This window comes from Lepidochelys olivacea (genome assembly GCF_965140295.1).
Source record: "Lepidochelys olivacea isolate rLepOli2 genome assembly, chromosome: 25".
In the NCBI taxonomy this organism is placed as follows: Eukaryota; Metazoa; Chordata; order Testudines; family Cheloniidae; genus Lepidochelys; species Lepidochelys olivacea.
The window spans coordinates 13767863-13791702 of record NC_140435.1 but is presented as its reverse complement, the minus strand read 5'-3'; the positions used below and the strand labels follow the sequence as shown (position 1 = coordinate 13791702).

General features: G+C 49.5%; 1 protein-coding gene across 1 annotated transcript; it reads right to left on the bottom strand.

Annotated features, from left to right (window-relative positions):
• Positions 1-949: 949 nt before the first annotated feature.
• BSG (basigin (Ok blood group)) lies at positions 950-23187 on the bottom strand (the record flags this gene model as incomplete). The annotated part of the gene is made up of 9 exons (XM_084614911.1): positions 950-2154; positions 4418-4480; positions 5277-5301; positions 7047-7320; positions 7522-7658; positions 8160-8248; positions 10947-11106; positions 12789-13136; positions 23112-23187. The coding sequence occupies 8 exons, from the start codon at positions 23185-23187 to the stop codon at positions 4423-4425; spliced, it is 1167 nt and encodes a 388-aa protein (XP_084471037.1). The 3' UTR covers positions 950-2154; positions 4418-4422.
• Between the last annotated feature and the right edge of the window lie 653 nt (positions 23188-23840).

Below are 23840 nucleotides of genomic sequence, written 5' to 3'. Positions count from 1 at the left end.
CCTTGCCCGTTGTTCAGCTTGCTGGATGCATTACGGATCAAGCTTCTATGGAGGGATGGTGCAGGAGAAGGGAGCAGGCCTGGATTTTAAGCAGTTATGATCTTCACTTATGCAGCATCCCTTCCATGCCAGCTGAATTTGGTAGGGACAGACAATGTGTACTTGCAACTGAGATTCATTTGAGGCTCTAATACAGGTCCACAAAAACCCATTCACCTGGGTAATAAATGGAATCTCAGGTGTGCCAAAGACTGAATGGGTCCCAGCTACCCCTTCACACCCCCAGTAACCCTTCCAGGTGAGGACAGAGACAGCAGCAAGCCTAGACCCCTGCCGGTGCGGGCACTGTACCAGATCCATGGAGAGGGGCCTCCAGCCATACTCATCAGAATTGTGCTCATACATAACGCCCACAACGCAGTGTTCAGTCACCCTCCGAGGGCCACGTAGGATCCATGGTTCCAGAAGAGGCAGGGGAGAATGTGCCTCTCAAAAGAAACCCAACACTTCACCTTACGTGGGCCTGTGGCAGAAGGGATCCCAGGAGATGCACTCAAGAGACCTAGGTTCTATTCCCAGCTCCGCTATTAGCCCGTAGGGTGAGCTTGGGAAAGTTACTCTTCATCAGTATATGCCTCAGTTTCCCCATCTATAAAAAGGGGAATAATATTTACTTCCGTTGGCAAAGTGCTTTGAGATGTACCAATGAAAAGCACTCTGTAAGAGCTAGGCATGATTATGCAATGCAAGCCATAAGCATTTGGAGAATCAAGTCCAACCAGCCTGAAGTCAAGGTCTGACCCCATGTCTCCAACCACAGCAATCTCTGCTGAGAGGAGCCAGTGATGGAGGCCGAAGGTGCATTACACTGCAGAGCAGAGTTGCCCTGCCCTGATTGCTGCTGGCCTTCCAGGAGCTGAACGCAGGAATCAGAATCCACACAAGTGGGAACAGAAAAAGGAATTATCTTTATTTGTGAAGTTTGATAACAGACGGAATATTTCAATGCTAACCCAACAACATACGTGATGAATACAGACTGTGTGGTGCGTTCGTCCGCTCGCAGGCGCCTAGTCACAGAGAAACACTGAGATGACTCGAGCACAAGGAAACATGCAGTGAATCTGCTCCCTGGCAGATCTGAACATGAACCCTGCAATCACTCCAAGATTCAGATGCCCCCCCCCCGCCCCCCGCAGCGTAAAGACATTTAAAAAGAGACTAACAAAACAGTGTGAAATAAGTTAACTAGTCACATTTGCTCAGTTTCCAGCTTTAAAAGCTACCCCCTAAGTTGTCTTTGTTGTTTAAGAGGGTAAATAAAGCAGCCCTGCTGAGAGACAATGGGACAGGAAGCCTGTGAGAATAGCTATGGCATTGATCAATTGCAGGAAAGGGGGAGGGAAGTTCCTGCAAATATCAGAGGATTTCCCAGGAGCCAGACACCCCCTTTGGTGCCACAGAGAGGTGCTCCTGAGTGGGAGCACATACAACACCCAATCCTAGCTCTGTAAAGTATCTCTTATAGCTGGTGCATAACTGGCTTCCCACCCCTTTGGGTTGGATCAGGTCTCCTCTGAAAGGTCATTGAAACAGTTTCTCCCTGACATGCACAAAGCAGGGCAGGATGACAGGGCTCCTGGGAAGACACAGCATGCGGACTGCATCCAAGGTTCACGCTCACCTACATGGAGATGTCAGTTCTCTCTTTAGCTCACTGCAGGGCCTCCGACCAGAAATCAGGGAAGGTGGACAGATGCACTTTGACTCAGGGGAAGCGCAGTGTCTGCAGACACACTCCAATCCCTCCCGTCCACACCACCTTCTCTCCAGATTAATTTTACACACTGCATAAAGTCAGCAAGACACCACACAAGTCACACTCCCACCTCGCCCTCCCTGCACCAACACTGAGATCTAGGACAAAAAAAGACCGCCAGTGACCAAAGACCACCAGCAACAAAGGGGCTAATGTTCACAGGTAGAAAAACCCTCCCACTGCTCTTTTTTAAAAAAAGTGTGTATTTTAGAAGCTACAACTTAAGTTTGTTGCTTTAAAAAGTGAAGTAACTGAATTGCAAGGACGCCCTAGGATATTCTTAGTGTTACTTTGCAAAACAAAACATCCAGGTGATCTTCTCAGCTACATGTCACCTGACAGGAGAGAGAGAGAGAGAGAGAAGCCAGTTAGCCATTGCTGGGATGTCCCCAACCCAGGCAGTGTTATTTCAGACAGCTGCGGGGGGTGCTGCACTCATAGACAGTACAATGGTTTAACTAGTACAGCCAGAGAGAAGATGGCCTTGCGGGGAAGGCACTGGACTGGGACTCAGGAGATCAAGGCTCGACGTCCAGTTCTGTCACTCTGTGTGCGCGGTGTCAGGCAAATCACTTAGGATCCGTCTACACAGCAGCGGGGAGGCTGCTTTCCAGTGTGGGTAAACAGACACTCACTAGCGGTGCTCGAGCCAGTGGGCTAGAAACAGTGTGGCCGGAGTGGCACGAGCTAATCAACGGAATACAACCCCCCCTGGTTCTATACTGATGTGGCTAGTGTGGGCTGCTGCAGCCACGCTGCTATTGTTAGCGTGCGAGTTCAAAATGGGCTCGCATGGTGGTTCACTTGCACTGGGAAGCACCCCCAAGCCGTGGCGCAGAAACACCCTAAGGCCTTGTCTACACTACAAAGTTATGTCGGCAAAAGTTATGGCACTTTAATTAAAGTCACGGTGGCGTGTTCACACTAGCTCCTTGTGTCAGCAGAGGGCGTCCACACAAGCAGCTCTTGCAACAAGACAGAAAGCAGTGCCCTGTGGGTAGCGATCCCACTGTGCGACTGGCTCCAGGGTGCTTTGGGAAGGGTTTGCAATGCCTCATGGGGCAGGGGCAGCGTCACATGATGCAGGTTTCTCAATCCCTTCGTGCCAGGGCATCCTAGTAGATTGTCAGCCGCTTTTTCAACTGAAGTGTGTGGTGGGAGAGGACAGTGGTGTGGCAGGGGAGACAGCAGGCTGACTGTCTTATGCTGAGGCAGGGGGGAAATGCCCCCCCCCCACCTCACACACACACGTGAGCCCCTGGCTCTGCTCGGCATAGCAGGCTCTCCCAAAGCAGCCCACTCTGCCTGCCTATGGTTCTGTGATTCCCGCTGGGAGCAGCATCCTGAGGAGCTCAGTGAGCTGTCGGTGCTGAGGGATGGCAAATCAGCGCAGCAGTCTGTCCTCCTCCTCCCCCCCCCACACCCCTTGCAGCAGCAGGCTGCCTGCTGCCGTGTTCCTAGTGCAAGGCAGACCAGGAGCATTCCACACTAATGATTTGCAATTTGTTCCCCAAGCAGAACAGCAGGCTCAGCTTCCCAGGAGCTTTGAAAGGGGAGGGGCGCATGCCTGCAGGGATCAAAACAGTGAGCAGAGCGGTCAGTGCAGGCATTGTGGGATCCTGGCAAGGCCAGTTCTGTGGACAAAACAAACAGCACTGTCTACGCTGACGCTTTGTCGATTTAAATTCGCGGCAAAAGGCTTTATGCCTCTCGCTGAGGTGGTTTCATTTTGTTGGCAAAACAGCGGAGTTTTACAGCCAAAAGTAGCTTTGTTGGGTATACACCTCCACTGTTTTGTCAGCAACATAGTGTAGACAAGGCCTAAGTCTCTATATCTTGGAGAGGGAGCGAAGGCACAGAGGATCATCCTTTCTCCCATCTTTTGTCTACTTCGATTCCTCGGGGCAGTGACTGCGTTATTCTGCCACTGTGCCTAGCACAGGCGTTGTTACAACAGGCGATTGTTAGAGTCCGTTTAAGGCCAGAAGGGACCACCAGATCATCTAGTCTGACCGCCTGTGAATCACAGGCCACCAATGCCGCCCAGCACCTGGTGCACACTAAACCCAACAACCAAAATGAGACCCAAGTATTACAGCCCACCAGGCACTAGACTATGACATGTCACAGGCAGAGAACAGGAAAGAGCAAGGCGCACCAGTGCCTGAGGCCCTGCAGTTGGGCAAAGGAGCTAAAGTCAGGAGCCTTTCCCCAGTGTTAATGATTTTGGCTATTCATTGAGGGGCAAGGGTTTTTTGTTTTTTTTTTTTAACCAGTGTCCCTTTGATACAATGGCTCCGGATCACCAGCACATGGACCCCTGCGAAGCTGGAAGTACCCACTGTTTCCCATTTCCTCCCTCAGTCAGGGGCTTTGGCTGCTGCTGCCCCTCTGCATCCACTAGCTCCCAATGAGTGGTGCCAGACCCCACAATCCGTTACCCAGGGCTGGAGCAGCCTATGCTTCCAGCAAGAGGAGTTCAGCCGGCGGCATTGGGGGCCAGAGGCAATGCCTCAGCACTGGTTGGGAGAGCAAGCCACACCGCGTTCTGCAAAGTGCAGCCAGCTGAGGGTTGAGGTTGTTGCTGAGATGCCTCACCTGACCTAGTTAGCGTTTCTCTGGCGGACGTTCTTGTCCTTATGGTTTGGGGCGTTGCTTTTCCTAGGCAAAGTGGGAGAGAAGGCAGTGAGAGGAGAGCCAGGACTTCTTAGCACAACAAAGAAGAAACTGCCTGGCTGCGTAGAGAGCTAAGAGCCAACTCCCTCCCCACTGATGAAGCACGGATCTAAAGTGGACAGATGTAAAAAGACAGGCATCCAGGACACAGCAGGATACAGTTATGAGCCATCTGAACATGAAAGAAGTCTGCTAAGTTACTGTTCCCAACTGAACACCGTGAATAAAGACCACACTGATGACAAGCAATTGGAAGGCGTTTCTGGTAGCCTGTTGGCTCACTAGGGCAGTGGCTCTCAACCTTTCCAAACAACTGTACCCCTTTCAGGGGGTCTCATTTGTCTTGCTTACACCTTGGTTTCATCTCACTTAAGAGCTACTTGCTTATAAAATCAGACACAAAAAAGTGTTACAGCACACTAGTACTGAACAATGACTGACTTTCTCATTTCTACCATATAATTATGAAATAAATCCACTGGAATATAAATACTATACTTACATTTCAGTGTACGGTATACAGAACAGTATGAACAAGTCATTGTCTGTATGAAATTTTAATTTGTCCCGACTTTGCGAGTGGTTTTTATGCAGCCTGTTGTAAAACTAGGCAAATAGCTAGATGAGTGGACAACCTCTGCGTACCGCCTGGGGTATGTGTACCCTTGGTTGAGAACCACTTCACTAGGGCAACGAGCCAGTTTGTTCATGCCCACAAGTATGCAAAGCACACCACTGCATCCGTGCCAGCATGTCATATAAGAAGAGAGTTGGTACTCACAGTGGTGCAGACCCTCCATCATCATCTTCAGGCCCAGGATCGCATGGTAAGAAGAAAAAAGAAAGGTCAGGATGCAGCCTTTAGCCAAACATCACGTCCTGTACACTCCACCCAGCCACCGATCCCTGATCCTTAAGAGCCAGCATTCTGAACAGGCCATTCTCTAGAGGCTGCAGCATGATTACAGGTAAGATGCCATCCCATCCTGAGCCTCCCAACAGGCAATATAGCTGTCACTTCACCAGGGTATAGGGATGTGAATTTAAGGGCCAGAAGCAGCAAGAGCTGTATCCTTCCGAGGTGGTCACCTGTTTTTTGGCAAGTAGTGGGCTTGGCTGTCCCAGGGATGTCCCTTTATGGGATCCCTGAGGACCAATAACTGCCGACGACAACTAAACTCCTCCCCCAACCCAGGGGAATTCTTGTACCACAGTGACTGAGGTGGATCTGAAGGCCACACTGCTGGGGATCCGTGAAGCAATGGCTGGGCAGCTGTTTACCAACCAACAGTCAAGGCTGGAGCGTAAGCAGCCTTCACAACTTCAGTGTGCTGGGCATTAAAAAAAACCAATCCCCAGCCACTCCCAAGAGGTATTATTCGTCTCTGGCACAGAGCTGGTGCGACTTGCCTAAGTCAGCAGCAGAGCCACAATTACACCTGTTTCCTGCCTCAAATACTGCAGCCCTGTTGATCCAGCCGCATGTCCCAGAGCCCAAGCACTGACATTCACAGACCCTGACAGCAAGCGAAGATTGCATTAAATTAAATAGGAGACTTTCACGGAAGTGGGGGGAGCATCGGAGGTACTGTGCCCCTGCCCTATAAACATTCTGCCAAACACCGTGCTCTGGCTACATCAACAGCACTGTAACTAGGGAAAGACATCTCTGGTGTCACCTGACTTGCTCAGACCTTTCACCAGTTCATTGGAATCTGCCACCCTCTAACAGGAGAGGGCTGCGTGCCATCATTTCCATGGTCCACACTTCCCCCACGTGCTGCCCAGCAGTAAGGCTCAGGGTACTGCAATTACACGCAGCTGGTGAGAGGACGGATGCAGAGGGACAGCTGGAGCTGTCTCTTCCACTTACCATGTGAGGTCCCACCCAGCAGCAGAGGAGGGAAGAGAGCGGAAAGATAATGCCAGCAGGGACATTGCTCACAGCCATGTTCTCCGCCATCCCAGAAACCCATCATCACATAACCTTCCAGGCCAAGCCTTTGCGCTGGCTCACGATAAGCTTCTTGCAATTCCCTTCATCAGAGGGCCAGAGTTTGAGGCATCTTTTTACAGAGCCAGAACTGACTGGTCTGCAGCTAGTTTTTAGGAATTTATAATCCCCCCTTCAGAAGTTCTTGGTAACGTCTGCTCAAGGGTTTCCAAACAGATGATCCACAATACAAGTAGCTGAGTAATTTATTCTCTGCAATGTGATTGGCTACTATGACATGACATCACTGTGCTAGGAACAGATGAGGAGGATCTCAGCCTTCTGGCTATGATCAGGGATGAGTTTAGCCAACACCTCCAATCAGAGGCCGTATCTATCCCTGGCTGGGGCAGGAGGCACTGAGCAGAGCAGTTTTCCCCCTTAACATCTGATCAGAAACCCCTCCAGAAGCATCTCTGCAAGTGGGGAAGCCCCCTCTGAAATCAAGACACTTTCATCCCCACCCTAATCAGAACGGTTACACCCATATGCTGCAGAGTTCCTGGGATAGACACGACCCCTAAACCCCAGAGTCCAATGACCCCAGGTGCACCTTACCATCAAGAACCTCATCCGGCTTTCTCCTTTTCTCATAGATGAAGATGATGGTGACAAGAACCAGCACCTCGGCCACAATGCCCAGGAAGGGCCACAGCGCTGCCAGGCGGCTACGAACCCGCAGGCCCACGACGGCGCCATCGGTGCCCAACTCGTTGGTGGCGTTGCAGAGATACTCGCCCGGGTCCTTCTCGATGTCCAGGTTAGCAACGCGCAGCTCTGTCTTGTTCCCGCTGGACTTGATGATGAACTGCTCTGTGCCATTGATGACGGGCTGGAAGCAGGGGGAGGAAGCCAACGATCAGGGGCAGCCTCTCATGACTGTACTACTAGCTATTCCACCCCACCCAGACCCGCCTCGCTCACTGAGGCGCCTCTGGAGCTGCCTACCTGAGGATTACAGCTCCAGGTGAGAGATAAGCTATCCCCCCTCCCCACCACTCCTCCAGGAAGAGAGGTCCCCCAAGATGCTCACCTCATTCACACCGTCTTTGATCTTGTACCAGGTCCACTGACTAACAGGAGGATATGAGTTACACTTGCAGATCAGAATACCAGTGTCCCCCTCGTTCCCATGCTCGGATTTCTTGTAGGCCGTCACGTGTGGCTTAACTGCAGAGAAAGGCAGCTCAGACAAGAGGGATTTGGCCAGCCTGCGTGGGCTGCGAGTGCTGTAGGCCAGTGAGCCAGCATCCTGGGCAAAGTAGCCATAGGCTTGTACGTCAGTCTGAGAAACAGGCCTCTGCCTCCCATCCCCCAGCTCTTCTCTCAGAAGGCTGAGCTTTGAAGGTGCTTCCCAAGCAGGCGATGAGAGATTCATGGCTCAAGACCACCTGGTCAGCTATTAGATCTCTTCATCCCCTGTTCATATATCCATGGGGATCATTCCCTTTGTTCAGAAAGGCAGAGGGTTGATGCACCTTTGGTTCTGCTTCCCCAGGCAGCCACTGTTCCGTTTACAAGCTGCTTGATACTAACTCTAGAAGAAGCTGCCTAATAGGAATCTATCCCATTCCTTCCCCATTTACTACCAGAAGCAGCTGTAAATTGCCAGAGCTGAGAGAGCACATCTGCCCACTCCCCTTACCCAAGAGGAGATACTAAAATAGTTACCTGTCACGTACACAGTCCTACTCACAGGGGGGTTTGTTTCGAAGACACACTCGTACACCCCTGAGCTGTCTGCATTCACCTCCCCTATTCTGTAAGAAGAAAGGGACATAAGCAGGGAGATTTAGGGGATGTCATGGCCTGTCACACTACCAGGAGCAGGGAGACCATCCTGTCATTAGTTCAGAGGCTGGAAAGAAACAGCCAACTCCAGGCTGTAGGCAGCAGGGCTGACCTTTTACCTATGGGCAAGAGACATAGGCTGACTTTTCTGCTTAGGCACTTGAATTGGAGCTAAAAAGTATTTAAGCCCATCCATATGTTTAGCGGAAGCCCCCGTACAAGCCTTCCCTCCCCTGCTCCCCCATGCCCTTAACCTGTACTGGGCCTAAGGTCTGTCAACTCACAGAATTGTCCACCCAGGCCAGACTGCTTGGTTTTAAGTTCCTACCCAGACAGATGAACCTGTAAACCCACCATCCACTCCTTCCTATCTATGCCCCGTTCACCCACCAAGGGCATGTCTACACTGCTGTTAGACACTCACGGCTGGCCTGTGCCAGCTGACTCAGACTCATGGGGCTCGGGATGAGAGGCTCTTTGATTATGGTGTAGACATTTGGGCTTGCGTTGGAACCCAGGATCTCAAAAATTGCGAGGTGATCCTAGCCCCTTAGCCTGAGCCGTGCAAGCCTGAGTCAGCTAGCTCAGCCTGGGGTGTCTAATTGCCTAGGATGTGTCTACACTACAATCAGACTGAGTTTTCTTTACTCTGCAGTTAATGTGGAGCTGTGAATAACAGGACAAAACTAGTCAGCAAAACCAAAGTTCTGAAGCACCAGAAGTGAGGTTGTATTCAGTGTAAACTATCTCCAGCATGCTCCTCTTTCTTTCAAGCAGCAAAGGACTCAGAGGCTAACTTAAAATGAACTCAGTGGCACAAAGCTATCACAAGACGTGCAACCACAAAAAAAAAAGTGAATAACCAAGTTAGCAAGACTCCAGATACACTGTCCCACCTCTCATGTGACACATCAATCCTGTGACCACTCTGCAAATCAGACCGCTAAAGAGGCAGCACAATGGGTTTAAAAGAAAGTTACTGGGAAGTGGCTGCTCAGTTCCCGTTCAGAAATGCCCACCAAGCCAGGACTGCACGTGGGGCAATGCAGCGGATTTCAAAAGTAAGAAAATCAGATCAGGGCAGAATAATCCCGCCCGAATCCAGAACCTGCCGTTTGTGTCTTGGGGGGTTTGCAGCGACAGGATTTGATGGATTACAGCTGCTTCACAACAAACGCTTGATTCTGCACTGTGGTGATGCCCAATGCGGGGGGCTGAATTTTAGTGCTGTTATTGCACAGAGACAATGGGCGGTTTGTTAGTTCTGCTGCACTCGGAGCTTTCCCCCTTCCAAAAGCCACTCAAGCTAAGGAATTGAGGTCACATGAGGGAGGCTGGGTTAGAAATACTTTAATCCTTGTTCAGCTCCCTGTTGCTATGGGGAGAGAAGCACGTCAGCTCTGCCGTACAAAAGGACATGATGCCTCTCTGGCTGGCTGGGCCAGTGCCAGCAGTGGCTGATGGTAACGAGACTGGAAAGCTTGTAGCCTCGTTACAATGGGGCTGGTATTCCAGTTCCCGGTCCGTTGTAACTAGCAGGGCAGCTCTCTGGGGACAGTGGACAGGACCCTGGAAGCATACCAGAGGAGGACTGCGCAAGAAAATCTTTCCCGACTCAAGTGCAGACAAACAAAACATATCCTGGAGTCTCCTGCACCACATGTGGCCCTCTCCAGCAGCGGGACCGTTCACTTCCTGTCCAGAGAGTGGGAATGCTGGCTTGGTTTGTCTGAGTGCCTTCGAACACTTGATTTTCATCAAAGCTATTTCCCAAAGCTTATCACAAGAAACCTAGCTGTCGCGGTTCTGCCCAAAGTCAACAAGGCAGACAAGTCAGAAGGAACGAATTGAGGGCACTGGAATACATACTTTTAAATATGCCTTTCGCCTACTGGGCAAGTCCCAGTCTCTCCATTGGTTCGAGATGTGACAGTTGCCAAGTTGGGACCAGAACCTCATCTCTCAGGCCCCGACACACACAGCACCTCTATACAATGTTGGAACACTAAAATCCCACCCGAACTTTCCCAGTCCTGCAGAGGACTTCCTGGCCTTCAGGATAAGTTTTAGGACTCCAGGGCTGTATCTGAGCACCCCCGACTGCACTCACGATTGCCACTTCAGGCCAGGAAATCCAGCAGCAATCCTTTGAATTGTTGCATGAACTCCAGAGTTTTTTATCACCAGACAGTCCATCCCACTGCGTGTTCAGGAGGGATGCAAAGTCAGAGAGGCCAGATATGTAAATAGCCTGAGGCCATGTTACATCTTGTACTGCTATAGTTTAGAAGTGGGAAGGAATTTCCTCTCTGGAGCACACTGGCAGGGAGCTTGGGTGTAATGGGGTTGGGGAAAAGAAGTAAATTTCCCTGCTCAGTGCTTTAGAAGGCAGGCTTTTTGATAGCATGAGTATGGTCAAGTTTTCTGCAAACAAGGGGGTCCTGAGCCTCAATGAATCTTAGTCCTGATAGTCCTATTCTGTTATTGTCCCCAAGGTTGGATCCTTCTCTGAAGTACCTGTCCTATGTTCATAGTTAGTTCCACAACATTGCCATTTGGGTCTGGCTGACCTGAAGTATCAGCTGCCTTAGATATAACTTTTCTTGGGACAGACCAGAGCAAGAACAATATTCCTTCTGCCCCTCCCCCACGCCCTCAGACACCTACTTGTAGAAGGTATATCCAGACGTTTCCTTATCTGATGTCAAGATCTTGTCTCCTTTCTTCCACATACGGCCCATGATCAGAGACTGAGGGTTGGTCATGTTACAGGAAATCACAACATCCAAGCCAGAAGTCACATTTGGAGAGGTTTCTACAGTGGGATCTGCATTCATAACAAACCTAAGTTACCATGTGGCATTTATAAATTTCAGCAGCCGTTTCCCCTGCCTTAGGACCTTTAAAACAAAACATCTGTATCACTCACTGTCTCCATCCCAGCTTTTCACTTACCCCCACAACTTATAAGTAACTGATAAATGGCAACAGCAAGGGAGGGTGCAGGAGGAGTCAGACAACCAAGTCTTGATCACATTTGGCAAAAAGGCAACTATGTTCTCCTCGCACCCCTTAGCAGAACAAGGCAGAATCACTCTCCAAACCATCTCTAGACAGTTTGGAGCACCTGTGCTCTCAGGAGTAGTTGTTTTTAATAGTCCATCACAGTTTTTCATTGCATATTTGAGCAATTACAAGGGCACAGTTCTATAAGCAGTGTTATCATTAACTCCATTTTTTCATACCGGAATCTGTCAGCGTTTAAGAGATTTAATTTCACCTGGTGATAGAACAGAGAGGATCACAGTCCAGTCCCTTTTTTGGATGGAAACACAATGCAAGTCTGTGAGACTGGAATCCAGCCTGCACATCTGAAATCAGTGTAGCTTCATTGATTTGTGTGGATTTACACAAGTTTAACAGGAGAATCAGATCCTGACTCTCCGAAGTCTGACAAGAAAGTTGATCTAACCTGTTGTCACACAGCTAAGTGATCACTAGAGGAAAAATTCTATTCATAGGGAGAGGAAAGAGTCTCTGGGAAACCAGTTCAATCAATGGAAACTATTAAGCAGCCAATATAAAACATGAGGTCTTCTACTCTCCCACCCCACCCCTCTCTGAAGGAACATTTCACACAGGGCTGAAAAGCACTAAGGATGGTAAAAAAAAAAAAAAGCTAAGAACTACTCCAGCAGTATTGTCTTCCACTGGATTTCTTTGCATTAACTAGAACATTAGCATCACCTAGAACATACACAGTGAATGCTACAACCATTTAGTTCCAATGATTTCAAGAGCCAAGATACCATCATTTATCCAGTAGTGAGGTTAAATTTGATTTCCATGCGTTAGTCCAAGTTTCAGCTACTGAGAGGGAAAAGATCTCTTCTAGCTCAAAAATTGGACTTTTAACTCTAAGTGAGAGAAAGTTTGGTCACTTCCACAGTACAGATAACTACAGTCACACTATCAGTGTCACACAGACACATACGGCCGTTTCAAAAATGGTTGTATCACCAGAAACTAAAAAATAATTTGATGCCCACAGCTCGTACTGCTAGCAAGGAAGAAAGCATAAAGCAAGACTGGTCACAGGAGCAGAAGTTGGAAGGAACTGTAGGGAAGGGCTGGTTTGTCAGTGGTGGTTAAGGCAGAGTCTACCAGCAGAATCAAGACTGAATTCTGCAAGTCAGCACTGGGACACCGGAGGTATCTTAGGACAAGCAGCACATTCTAGTTCTTTGGGCTCTGAAAGGTACAGGATGGTCAGACCGTGTTTTGGTTGGGAAGTCACAACCCTTTTTGAGCAGGGCCACTGTGGATCAAATCACGGACGGTGAAGGGGATCACAGGAGGGTAGGAGTCTCTCAGTTCTACAGCCAGGATGGGAGGGTGAGGAGAGTTTTCAGGAAGTCATAGGACACAAGTGCGGGGGACAGACCTGGCAAAACACTCAAGACATCACAGCGTCTGAGCAAGTGCCAAGGCCTCAGTGCGGCCACTCACGTTCGATGACAAAAACGTTCGCCTGGGAACGGATCCACTTGACTTTGGGGCTCTTCGACAAGTGGTTGCGGTCGGGGTCGTTGCTAGCCCGGCACTCATATGTGCCCGAGTCGTTGATAGTGAGGTTTGCGATGTAGATGGAGCTGGTAGAGTGCAGGTTATAGGTGGCGTTGATTTTGACACGGTCCTGCCGTGCGCCATCCCAGAGCTGAGCATAGGTCTCGTTCCACTCATCTCCCTCAAACCACCATTGGATCTCAGGGATAGGATTGCCAAGAGCCTCGCAGTGCAATTCCACACTGTCCTCGGTCAGTTTCTTTTGAGACAGTGGTGACTTTATAAAGCCAGCTACGAGTTGGAGAGGTATTAGTGCAAAGCGTTAGTGCAAAGAGAGAATTCAGCCACACAGATTTTAGCTGTTTTAAGAAGGTGAACCACATTATTGCTTCAGACAAGCACACCTCCCCCCGACCCCACGTGCGCTATAGCCAGCCACGCTGTTAGATATAGCGACCCAAAACAATGCTTTCCACCAGCTCTGCTCGTCTGCATTTTACAGACTACTACCGAACCAGAGCCCCCAACCAGCAGCGAACAGGGAGCTCACACACACTACTCAGAGTGGCGCATGCAACACAACAGCCACTGTTTACGCACCCTAGCACAAATGTGAGGACTCTCCATCTGCCCTACATAGCAATGCTACCAGCCCCTGTCAACTTAATGTTGAGCACGGAGGTAAGTAAGTGTTGCCATAGGGGTGGAAGAGAAAGAAACCTGGAAGCGTGTCGGAGTTCTTAAATAGTTTGGAAACTGAGCCGGCAGGACCAGGTATATATTTTTTTGCAACAGAATGCGCCCCAGCCACAGAATCTGAGCTTTGATTTTTAAGAGAAGCAGCTAAGTTTTTAGCCCTTACAGCTGTAAAGGACATCCCCCACATGTGAACAGAGAAACCAAGGCAGTGCTATCTGCCCAAGCATGCAGAGAACCTAGAAGAGGGAGGCAACAGCTATCCCATTGGGATGGCAAGGACACCGACTCTGGAACCTAATGACAACACGGTTAACTACTCTGCTGTTAGTCGTGCGCTTACCCCTCACTGTTAAATGCAGTGCTGGATATTTTGAGAGGAACTGGTTGGCTAGCACTGAAGGTTACAGTGGAATTAAGAGTTTGACCCCCTCTGTGCCAGCCCAGAAGCAGGAGGTAAAGAGGAAGAGGCAGTCCCTTCCCCAGCGCCAAATTATCAGCATCTTGGGTGCCAAGACTCTTCCTCCCAAAGCTTCCAGCCACCTGTCATTCATAAGGCTCAAGGCACTTTGAAGGTGGGAGGCACATTATCACCCCCGTTTTGCAAATGGGGAAAGAGACGTCAGAGTTTTGGAGGTTTTTTTGGGTGGGGGAGGTGAGAGAGAACATCACTAGCCAAATTCAGTAGCACAGCTGGGAATAGGACTCTAGTCACCTGCTTCCAGTCCCATGCCCTATCCTCTGGACTGCGTGAATTATCTTTGTCATATTTAATTCAGTTACAAAACCACCCCATGTTTCTGGGAGTTTACTGGAAGCTGTCACAGATGTTTCGATGTGCTGCTGCATGTAACGTAAGTGAGGGAGCCGTGCTGCAGAGTTTAGACCCAGTGTGTCACAAGCCTATTACATAGCAGGATGGCTTTAGTAGGGGGTGGCAGCATTTCCATTAGGAAAAAAACCCAAATGATTTCAGGTGATCATAGGAGAGGCACTGTCTCTTTTACTGAGTCAAGAGCCTACTCATGCCACTGCCAGCTTCCACACTAGAGCTAGCAAAACTGATTTATAAAGTGACTTCCAAAATTCTTCTCACCTGGAGAGTGATTATTCAGACAGGCAAGTGAGATGTATTATTACATTAGCCTTTTGGTGTAGAATGGGCAAGAAAATTTTGTACCGGGGCTAGTGAATTATGTTGCATTTGAAAGGCTACAAACACCCTAATCTGAGCCGTCTGTTTACATTTTCTTTTTACTATTACAGCATATGTGCAGTGATATGGTTTCTCTTATCACGGTCCAGATTCTACTCCTAGCTGATCCTACAAAGAAGCCCCAGCCCTGTGGGTTATGACTATTATGGAAGTGAGGATGGCTGCAGGATCACAGCGCCAGCAGAAGAGATCAAACCCTTGATTAACCACAGATTGGTAGGAAAATGGATCAAAGGCATGAGATAAACTCATGTGCATACATATGGGTAATTCAAACATAGCTGAAATCCCTCCCATCCCCTTTAAGGTGATTTGGCGAGTGCCCCAAATAACCAGGGGAATGCATCAAGCATAATTTGCCATTAAAAAGATACTCTCTATTTTGATAACCAGGAAAGCAGGCATTAATCAAGCTATTCCAGGTATTCACAGTTTTAAGCATGTTTGGATCAAAAAGAAAAAACAAACATCTCTAGGTTAGATGAGATTAAGAATTTAATGTAGAATTTGGTCAGTCACGCTAAGTCTTCTAAACACTCTACAAACTAGCTAATCCCTACGTTACAATTGGGAAAAGCGAGGCAGGAAGACTGAATGACTTCACCAAGGCTAGAACAAGGGCGAGAGTTCTATGAACTCAGACCACCGTTTGAGTATTAATCTATCACACTAAAAAAAACCTTTTAAAGACTCCATAATGTGAGCTTTTCAAGGATCTGGGGTCAGGACAAAAGCCAAGGATTCACATTGCTCACCACTTTTTATCCCTAAAAGAATCCTGAATCATAGCAAATACCTTTTTCAGGGAAGAGGGCTGGACACAAGCCCCTTTAAAACTAGAACCAATCAATAGCACACCACGGGCTAAAAATCAGCCCTGGTGTAAGCAGATATTGCTCTCAGACTTAAGCAGCATTTGCACCTAGTCATACCAGGGTGGAATTGACCCCATGTCCACAAGTGATCCAGTAGCCCCCAGTCAGACAGAGTAAGGGTGACTAACACAGGCAAGTGAGTCATTTATAATGTAGCAAACAAGTTTTTGTATAGAGAGTTCTGTGCTTTATAAAAAAAGACATGTCCCCATGTCCAGCATGTGAGACGTGCAAATTCTGCCCTTGCCTTCACATATTCCAAAGTCAGTTGACCAGACTTTAGAATTGGCCAAAGTCCGGCTTTCACCCCAGTCACGGTGACTGTGTGGTATTGTTCAGCGTTCCAATTACTGCAACATCTGCCAGCCTTCTCGGTGCTAGCTGATCTGTTCTGCTTCAGAAATTCTTGCAGACTTGCTCTTAATCACCCTATTGTGGACAGTTTCAGATATTTCAGCTAAGAAAAAAAGGGCAGTTACAACGTGAGAGTTAATAGCAGCTCTGTAAAGTAGTCATGCAAATTCACCAGCCCAGGCACGAAACTGACTTGCTAACTCAAGATACAGAGAATGAAGTAATTTTCACTCAGCACAGACAAGCTCAACTTTGTAAGGTTACATAAGTCAAGGCTACATAGACTCCAGGAGTGCTTAGAGGGTAGGAGCCTGAACTTACTTGTTTCCTTTGTGCTCAAGGTAGCAAAGTCCAGAGGATTCACCTATTTCACCCTTTCCAAGATCTGGAAAAACAGCTCTGCACAGATGGATCTGTAAATCAATAGCCTCACAGCAGTCAGACCTGCCAGATACCGCACCGCTCCAGATTATTTGGCTGTAAAATGGCTTACAGACAATCAGTTAACTGTTTGGAGTCAGAAGCTACTGTTCCAGTTCAGAGGCAAGTATTGCTTAAGGCCTGGTCTAAAATTAAAACATTAGATGGACCTGGCTACGCTGTTCAGGGCGCTGAAAAATTTCACACCCCGAGCACATTGGCAAGGTTGACCTAACACCCGGTGTAGACACAGCGAGGTTAATGGAAGAATTCGTCCACTGAAGCAGATTAACTACAGATCGAAAAGACCCCTTCCGTCAACATAGGAAGTGTCTATACTACGGTGCTTACAGCAGCACCACTGTAGAATAGACATATTCCTTCCCCTTTCCCCCCCAACCTCTGCCAAGGTCTATCAGTTGCTTTGCAGGAAATACCCTATTTCTAGAGAAGTCATTTTTGGACAGTGCAGAAATACTGAGTGATGTCAGCTAAAACGACTGCGTTGAGTCAGGAGGTTTTCAGGAAGATCGATCAAAAACCTAGGGTTACTTATGACACATTCATCCTGTACAGTCACTTGAGACTGCGCAACTCTCCTGCATGCTAACGGTGGTACTGCCAGGCCTCCCTACAGGAACGCAATTCAGCCATTCAGCCTTTACGTAATCAAGTAAACTCCTGAAAGGGGAGGGGAGGGGAGAGAGTGTGTGTGTATATGACTATATGGGAGAGGGATCTTTCTAATATGATTTCTGTATGCAATTTTTGTAATAATTTTTGCTGCTTCTACATTTTTGATGCCTGAATGTGGGTACAATGGAATTCCCCCCACCCTCCCCAAAAGGACTCCACAAGATGCATATATAACAAAGGCATCAGAGGATATTACTCTCTCTACACACCAAGCTTTGCATACTTCTAGCACTGAGGAACTAATGAGGATCCACTTCTACTACTAAATAAGTAGAGAGTAATTTATACAGCTTTGCAAGGTTTTATTCGCCTGATCACAAGGGGCAAGTACGTTCGTGTGTTGTGACTGGCAATCTCTCTTGATTTTGCAAGACTGCTTGACTTTGAATCACAAGCCTGTGATTAAACAGTCTTAACTACCTAATTTTGAAGAGTCAAGGAAGCGAATACCATTCCTGTGAGAGCCTGTCCCATTTTAACTACAGCCTGGTTTAATGGGGGCCATTAAAATAAAGGTTACTGCTACACATCCAAGTTGACTACAGAGTGCTCAACAAAATAAGTGGTTCCACGACTATTGTTCTTTAAGTTACAGGGCCCCTCATTCACAATTGAAACAGGCTAGAAGCTCAGCAGGTCTGCATTGCTCATGTGACACCCTTCAGTACTTGCAGTAACCAAGTATCGCCCCTATTGCTTATGGAAGTAACAAAAACTCCTCCGAGCACTAACCGGGGCAAACTGGATGAGTTAGAACAGAAGACAGCCACCAAGAGAGCATATGGCATTTCCTGGAGCTGATGAGAGTTCCTGCTGTTGTAGGACATACAGGTACAACAAGCATCAACTCACTGGAATAGCAACGTCAACTGCTTGGTTTCCATTGGCCCTGGACTAGGAGGGGCAACAAGCAAGCAAAAGGACAGGACATTCTCTGACAACGGAGAACTCACGAGTGTATGAGACTCTGCCATTTTACAGCCTGTTCAAACTCTGCTGTGCCCCACAGGAAAAAACCACACATGACATGCTAAATAACGTTCTCTACATGAAAGTCACCTTCATCTAAAAACAGTCACTCCCTCTGAGCTGAGGGAGGAGCTGCTGCATTATAACAGTCTGGCACATGTAGCTGACTGTCCATCGCCCTTTGGCTAAGCCTAGCAGCCATCCTCTCCCAGAGCAGAATATTGTCTTTTCAGCACTGAAAACCCCTTTGCTTATAGGGTTGACGCTTGTTCCACAGTCTAGGAAATGATATGTGAATGTTCCAGCTACTGATGGAGGCTCTGGATACAGCCTCCACACCCCCAAAGCCAAGTGGAATGTTTTATAGAACCTCAGGGAGTGCCAATGAGTAACCCAAGTGAGAGGTGAGAGAACTCCCGGGAGTCAGAATTCCTCAGTCTTCCCCATGAATCTGGCAGAGAACAGCAGGTTCCAAGCATGCACACAAGATACCTCTGTGTGGGATTAGCATGACCCAGATTTTAGGAGGGGACCACCAATTGTTCTTTCCAATAAGAATAGCCAAAAAATTATTTCTTGGCACTGCAAAGTTCTAAGAAGAGCCACCATTAACATACAGAAATCTCATTTGTCTAAATCTGTTTTCTTTTAAACCTATCATTACACATGATTAAGGGATTATAGAGGAAAAATATTTGCTTCCCCTTCCACTCATTTTGTTTATTGATAGCCCTTAATTTTCCTATTTGTGTGGGTCTCTCACAGCAACAAAGGAGGGAAAAGATAAAGTGTGGTTGGACAACCAGGCATTGTCAAGGGGGCTCCATACAGTATCCATACTTCTTAAAAAAAGTTAACATACTTATAAAATGTTTGGAGCTTAATTTTGTTCAATAAAGAAAGAGGGAAAGTTCCTCATACAGAATCATAAAGGAACTGAATAGAAAGAAAAAAAAACTTGTTAGCATTTGCCCAGATGTACTACTGGAATTTGTAAGAGCAGCTAAATCCATGTCCTCTCAATGCAGTCACGATAGTTTTTTACAATTTTTTGTGCGAATCAATGAGTTAGATCTGAGAATTTCGAGTCATTTCTCTCATCTACACACTCATCACTACAGACCAGCAAACCAGCCTGTCAGACATTTCCATATTTGCTGCTTTCAAGTTTTAATGATTTTTTTCATCCCAGTCCCATTAACAGAACCAAGCTATAAATGGAAGGTTACTGAGCTCCATTTAAAGGTTCTGTTTTGAGCCAGACTCACTCTGTAACCTTTAAAGTTCTAATAAAAGAAGCCACGATGTAACTACACTGACACACCACACAGTTAGTTCTCAGAGCAACAAGCTACCGAGCTGCCCAAATAGTGGCCTGAATTATCCTACTAAACTATTTTTTCCAGGGCTTTGCCTAGTGCTGGCACCCTAGCTGACATCAGACACTGTGGCCCATGGTCTCATTCCTTGGGAAAGAAGAAGCTGGAAACACAAAGCTCAGGAAAATCCATATCATTGCAGAAACCCACTATAGTTAAGGGCACTCTGCAGAATGGACTGGTTTATTGGAATCTCCCTCAAAGCCTTCTTGACGTTAAGATGTTAGCTACAGCATGCGGTTTTGATGGAGAGTAGGGAAGGAAAGAAGTTGCCTGTACAGAGACCTCTATTTAAGCAAAAAAACAAAAACAAAAAACAAAAAAAACACAGCTGCACAGACAAAGCCCAATAGCAAAAGAACAAGTTTACAGCAAGACCAATACTTGACAAATCACATCACAGAAAGACATTGGCATCAAAAATCAGATGTAAACTGACCAAAGGGAGAGACATGTGACTACAGAAGACGAGCTAGGAAAGTTCGATACTACTGACAGGTTGCCTAGAAGCGCCAGTTGCTCGCCAGGCCATTGTACTCTGACGCACCTGAAAGAGAACAAATTAATCTGCAGGAGAGAGGATATATGCTAGCCAAAGCTTACTGCTTTGCTAGGGCAGGAGGAGGAGGAGAAGGGGCCGAAACGGAGAGGTGTTAGTGTCCTAACTCTGATTTCCGAAGCATCTCATGGGAAATGAGACCTTTACATACAGCAGCACAAACATTAGCCGGTCACATACTACATGCGAGCCACAGATTACCTTAATTTTGAAAAGCAGTGCTAGGTATTAAAGTGTAGGGTTAGTGTTAGTCCTTTACAGAAGAATTCAAGCTCACTACAGATGCATACAACATGGGGAGGGAGGAATGCAAATGACCCATATGTAGTCCAGAACATCAGCTGTTCTAGTTTACTTTGTTGGACACTGTGTCCCAAGCCTTAGGGGATGGAAGGCTTGGGGGGAAGGGGGCGAGAGAGATAAACGCAGACAATTTTCTGCCTTTAATCCTGCTGCGTAAACAAGATGCAGTTTTGCTGTGGGGCAATGTGAGAGCAAAGCCATTATATTGCTATCCATGCATTTCTCTCCCCCATATATTTGCCTCCTCTGAGTTTTCATGAGGTACCAAATGTATTTATGATTTAGACAAACCACACACAGACCAAAGATCCCACAGCCACACAAGCGTGAAATAGGCAAGACACCATAACTGCAAGCCAACCCAGCAATCCCTGAAGGACAAAGCATTTCCCATCACTCTGTGCAGTGTTAGGCTTGAATTAGAGTCCTGGGTCTTATTTGTTCTCTAAAACCCACTATGGCCTAAGGCACAACCGTGGCTCTGTGTAAATAAATCCAGCAAACTTCTTTGATAACAGCACAAGAGGTGGGAAACTGAAATGTCACAAAGCAGCAGGAAATGCCAAAGCCTGGCTCATTTACAGTCATATTTCTAGCCATGCCCAACATCACGCTAGTGCACATCTTTAACATGGCCACTACACAGGCATTCCTAGGTACTACTGGTACATTATAAACACTTAAGAGATACATATGGCAGAATTACAGGTTTCAGAGTAACAGCCGTGTTAGTCTGTATTCGCAAAAAGAAAAGGAGGACTTGTGGCACCTTAGAGACTAACAAATTTATTTGAGCATCAGCTTTCGTGAGCCACAGCTCACTTCATCAGATTCATGTCAGAATGGCAGAATTATTGCTCCATTAGCAGATTACCAACTGAAGTCCCATGTACACATTTACAGGGTTTTAAAGTCTGAAGATCAGTTACTACTGAAAAACCTTTTGAGTTGATGAACTCATGCTCTGACAGTAACTAGACTGTCAACAAGGAGCCTCCTTAGTTTTCTCTCTATTTTTTGCTTTATTTCAAAATGAACAAAACAGAGAAATGAGAGAGCATCAAACCAGCTTCCCATTAAAAACAGAAAATGCTAATGATAGATTAACATTTTAAGGGAGAGTTTCCATCAACAAGTACACTCATGCTCCCGAGGGGAGATGATGGGCTGAGAAGTGGCAGCTCACAGCACTTCTGGGGGGGGCGTGGAACGGTCTTACACATAGCCCACTCATCCCACCCACCATTTCCTTGACAGCCTTACTCTGCGGACCACCCGCAGGGGGAGAGCTCACCCTGGGGAGACCATGCACACCTGCTTCCCAATGCTCCCTCAGCTCAGATGCCATCCTGGGACAGCAGTCTCCGCCACACCCCTAATCCCACCCCCACCCTCTTATCATGGGAAATGGCGGTACATGTCCCTAGGGAAAGAGGGTAACCATCCCAGATCTCCCTGTGTTTGGGCACATCCTATCTTGGGGTGAAAGTAAGGAACAGTCCCAGATACCATCTCCTGGCTGGCCCCCACCCTAGAGTGGGATAGGCCCTCGACACACACAACAGTCCCAGCTGCAGCTCCCCCAGTCTCCTCCCCCAGGATGCCAGGTCCCTCACCCAAGGACCATATGTGCCATGCCCCAGGGGGGACTCCCCCTGTTCACATGTGCCCCAGACAAGCTCCCACTCCTTCAGGGTTTCAGTATTCCAACTGAGGAAGTTCCCACCTTATTTTAGCAAGGGTGGGGGAATTGCCTTAAGCTAGTCTGCCCCTCATACCCAACTTCCTCACCACAGTCCCTCTGTTCCCAGCCTCCCCCTCCAACACCTGCCACCACCCACAAGAGCTCCCCCCAGAGGTGTCCCAGTCTCCCCTCACCAGCGGGGTCCCCCTCATCAGAGTCCTGGCCTCCTCCTCACCCACAACCACCCCGCGAGTCTGCTTCCCCCCCAACCCCGGCGAAGTCCCCCCACAAGCCTCCCTTTCCTCTGGATCTCACTCCTGCCCTTCTGGGTCCCAGTCTCCCCCCCCCCCTTCCGCTGTAGGGTCCCCCATGAGCCGCCCACCAGGGGGTCCCAATCTCCCCTCCCCCTTACAGGTGGTCCCCCCTCCCACCACAGGGTCTGCCACGGGCTTCAACCATGGTGTCCCAGTCCCCCCCCCGATCATCTCCCCCCCCCGCGGGGGTCCCCGTCCCCCCCCTCCCACCGCAGGGTCTGCCACGGGCTTCAACCATGGTGTCCCAGTCCCCCCCCCGATCATCTCCCCCCCCCGCGGGGGTCCCCGTACCCCCCCTCCCACCGCAGGGTCTGCCACGGGCTTCAACCATGGTGTCCCAGTCCCCCCCCAGATCATCTCCCCCCCCGCGGGGGTCCCCGTCCCCCCCCTCCCACCGCAGGGTCTGCCACGGGCTTCAACCATGGTGTCCCAGTCCCCCCCCCCGATCATCTCCCCCCCCGCGGGGGTCCCCGTCCCCCCCCCTCCCACCGCAGGGTCTGCCACGGGCTTCAACCATGGTGTCCCAGTCCCCCCCCCGATCATCTCCCCCCCCCGCGGGGGTCCCCGTCCCCCCCCTCCCACCGCAGGGTCTGCCACGGGCTTCAACCATGGTGTCCCAGTCCCCCCCCAGATCATCTCCCCCCCCCGCGGGGGTCCCCGTCCCCCCCCTCCCACCGCAGGGTCGTCCCCCCCAGATCATCTCCCCCCCCGCGGGGGTCCCCGTCCCCCCCCAGATCATCTCCCCCCCCGCGGGGGTCCCCACAGTCCTCCCCCCCCGCGGGGGTCCCAGTCGGCCCCTACCTGCCCCGGAGGCGCCTCTCGCGGCGCACAGCAGCGCTCCCAGCAGCACCAGCCCCGTGGCCCCGGCCGCCCCCATCCCCGACGCCGCTCGCTGCTCCACCGGCCCCGCCAAAAGCCGCGCCGGGCGCGCGCCAAGTCACCTCACACCCCGGCAGCCGGCCCCGCCCCTCCGCCGCCCAGGCGGCCAATCACCGCGCGCGCAGCAGTGTGGGGAGGGGGGGACGCCCCGCCCACACGCCGAGCACCGCTCCGCCCACTGACCTTCGACAACAGCGAAGGACGGAATCCGGGAGGGGACATGTGACCGTCCGGGCCCTGTCCTCAAGGAGCAGGGCGGGGCGGGGCTGAATGAGGAGAGTCACGTGCGCCTGCAGGGCGAGGGAGAGGGTGCGGTGCAAATGAGGGGGGGAGGAAGGGCTGCTGCGGGGGAGGGGTTGAGGCAGGCAGGGTGGGGGAAGGGCGGGCGGCGGTTGAGGCGGGAGGGCAAAGGGAAAGGGGGCAGTCGAAGGGGGGAAGGGCAAAGGGAATGGGGAAGGGCGTGGGGGGGGGGTTGAGGTAGGACGGGGGAAGGGACCTGGGGCGGGGGGATGAGGGAGGGAGGGAGGCAGGCGGGGGGGGGGGTGGAGGAAGGGCAGAGGGAGCAGACACTTGTGTCCAGGCTTGTCTCCATCACTGGCCAAGTGGCTGGTCACTTGCCCCAGGACAGGGGTTTAGGGGTGCCAACCTTCT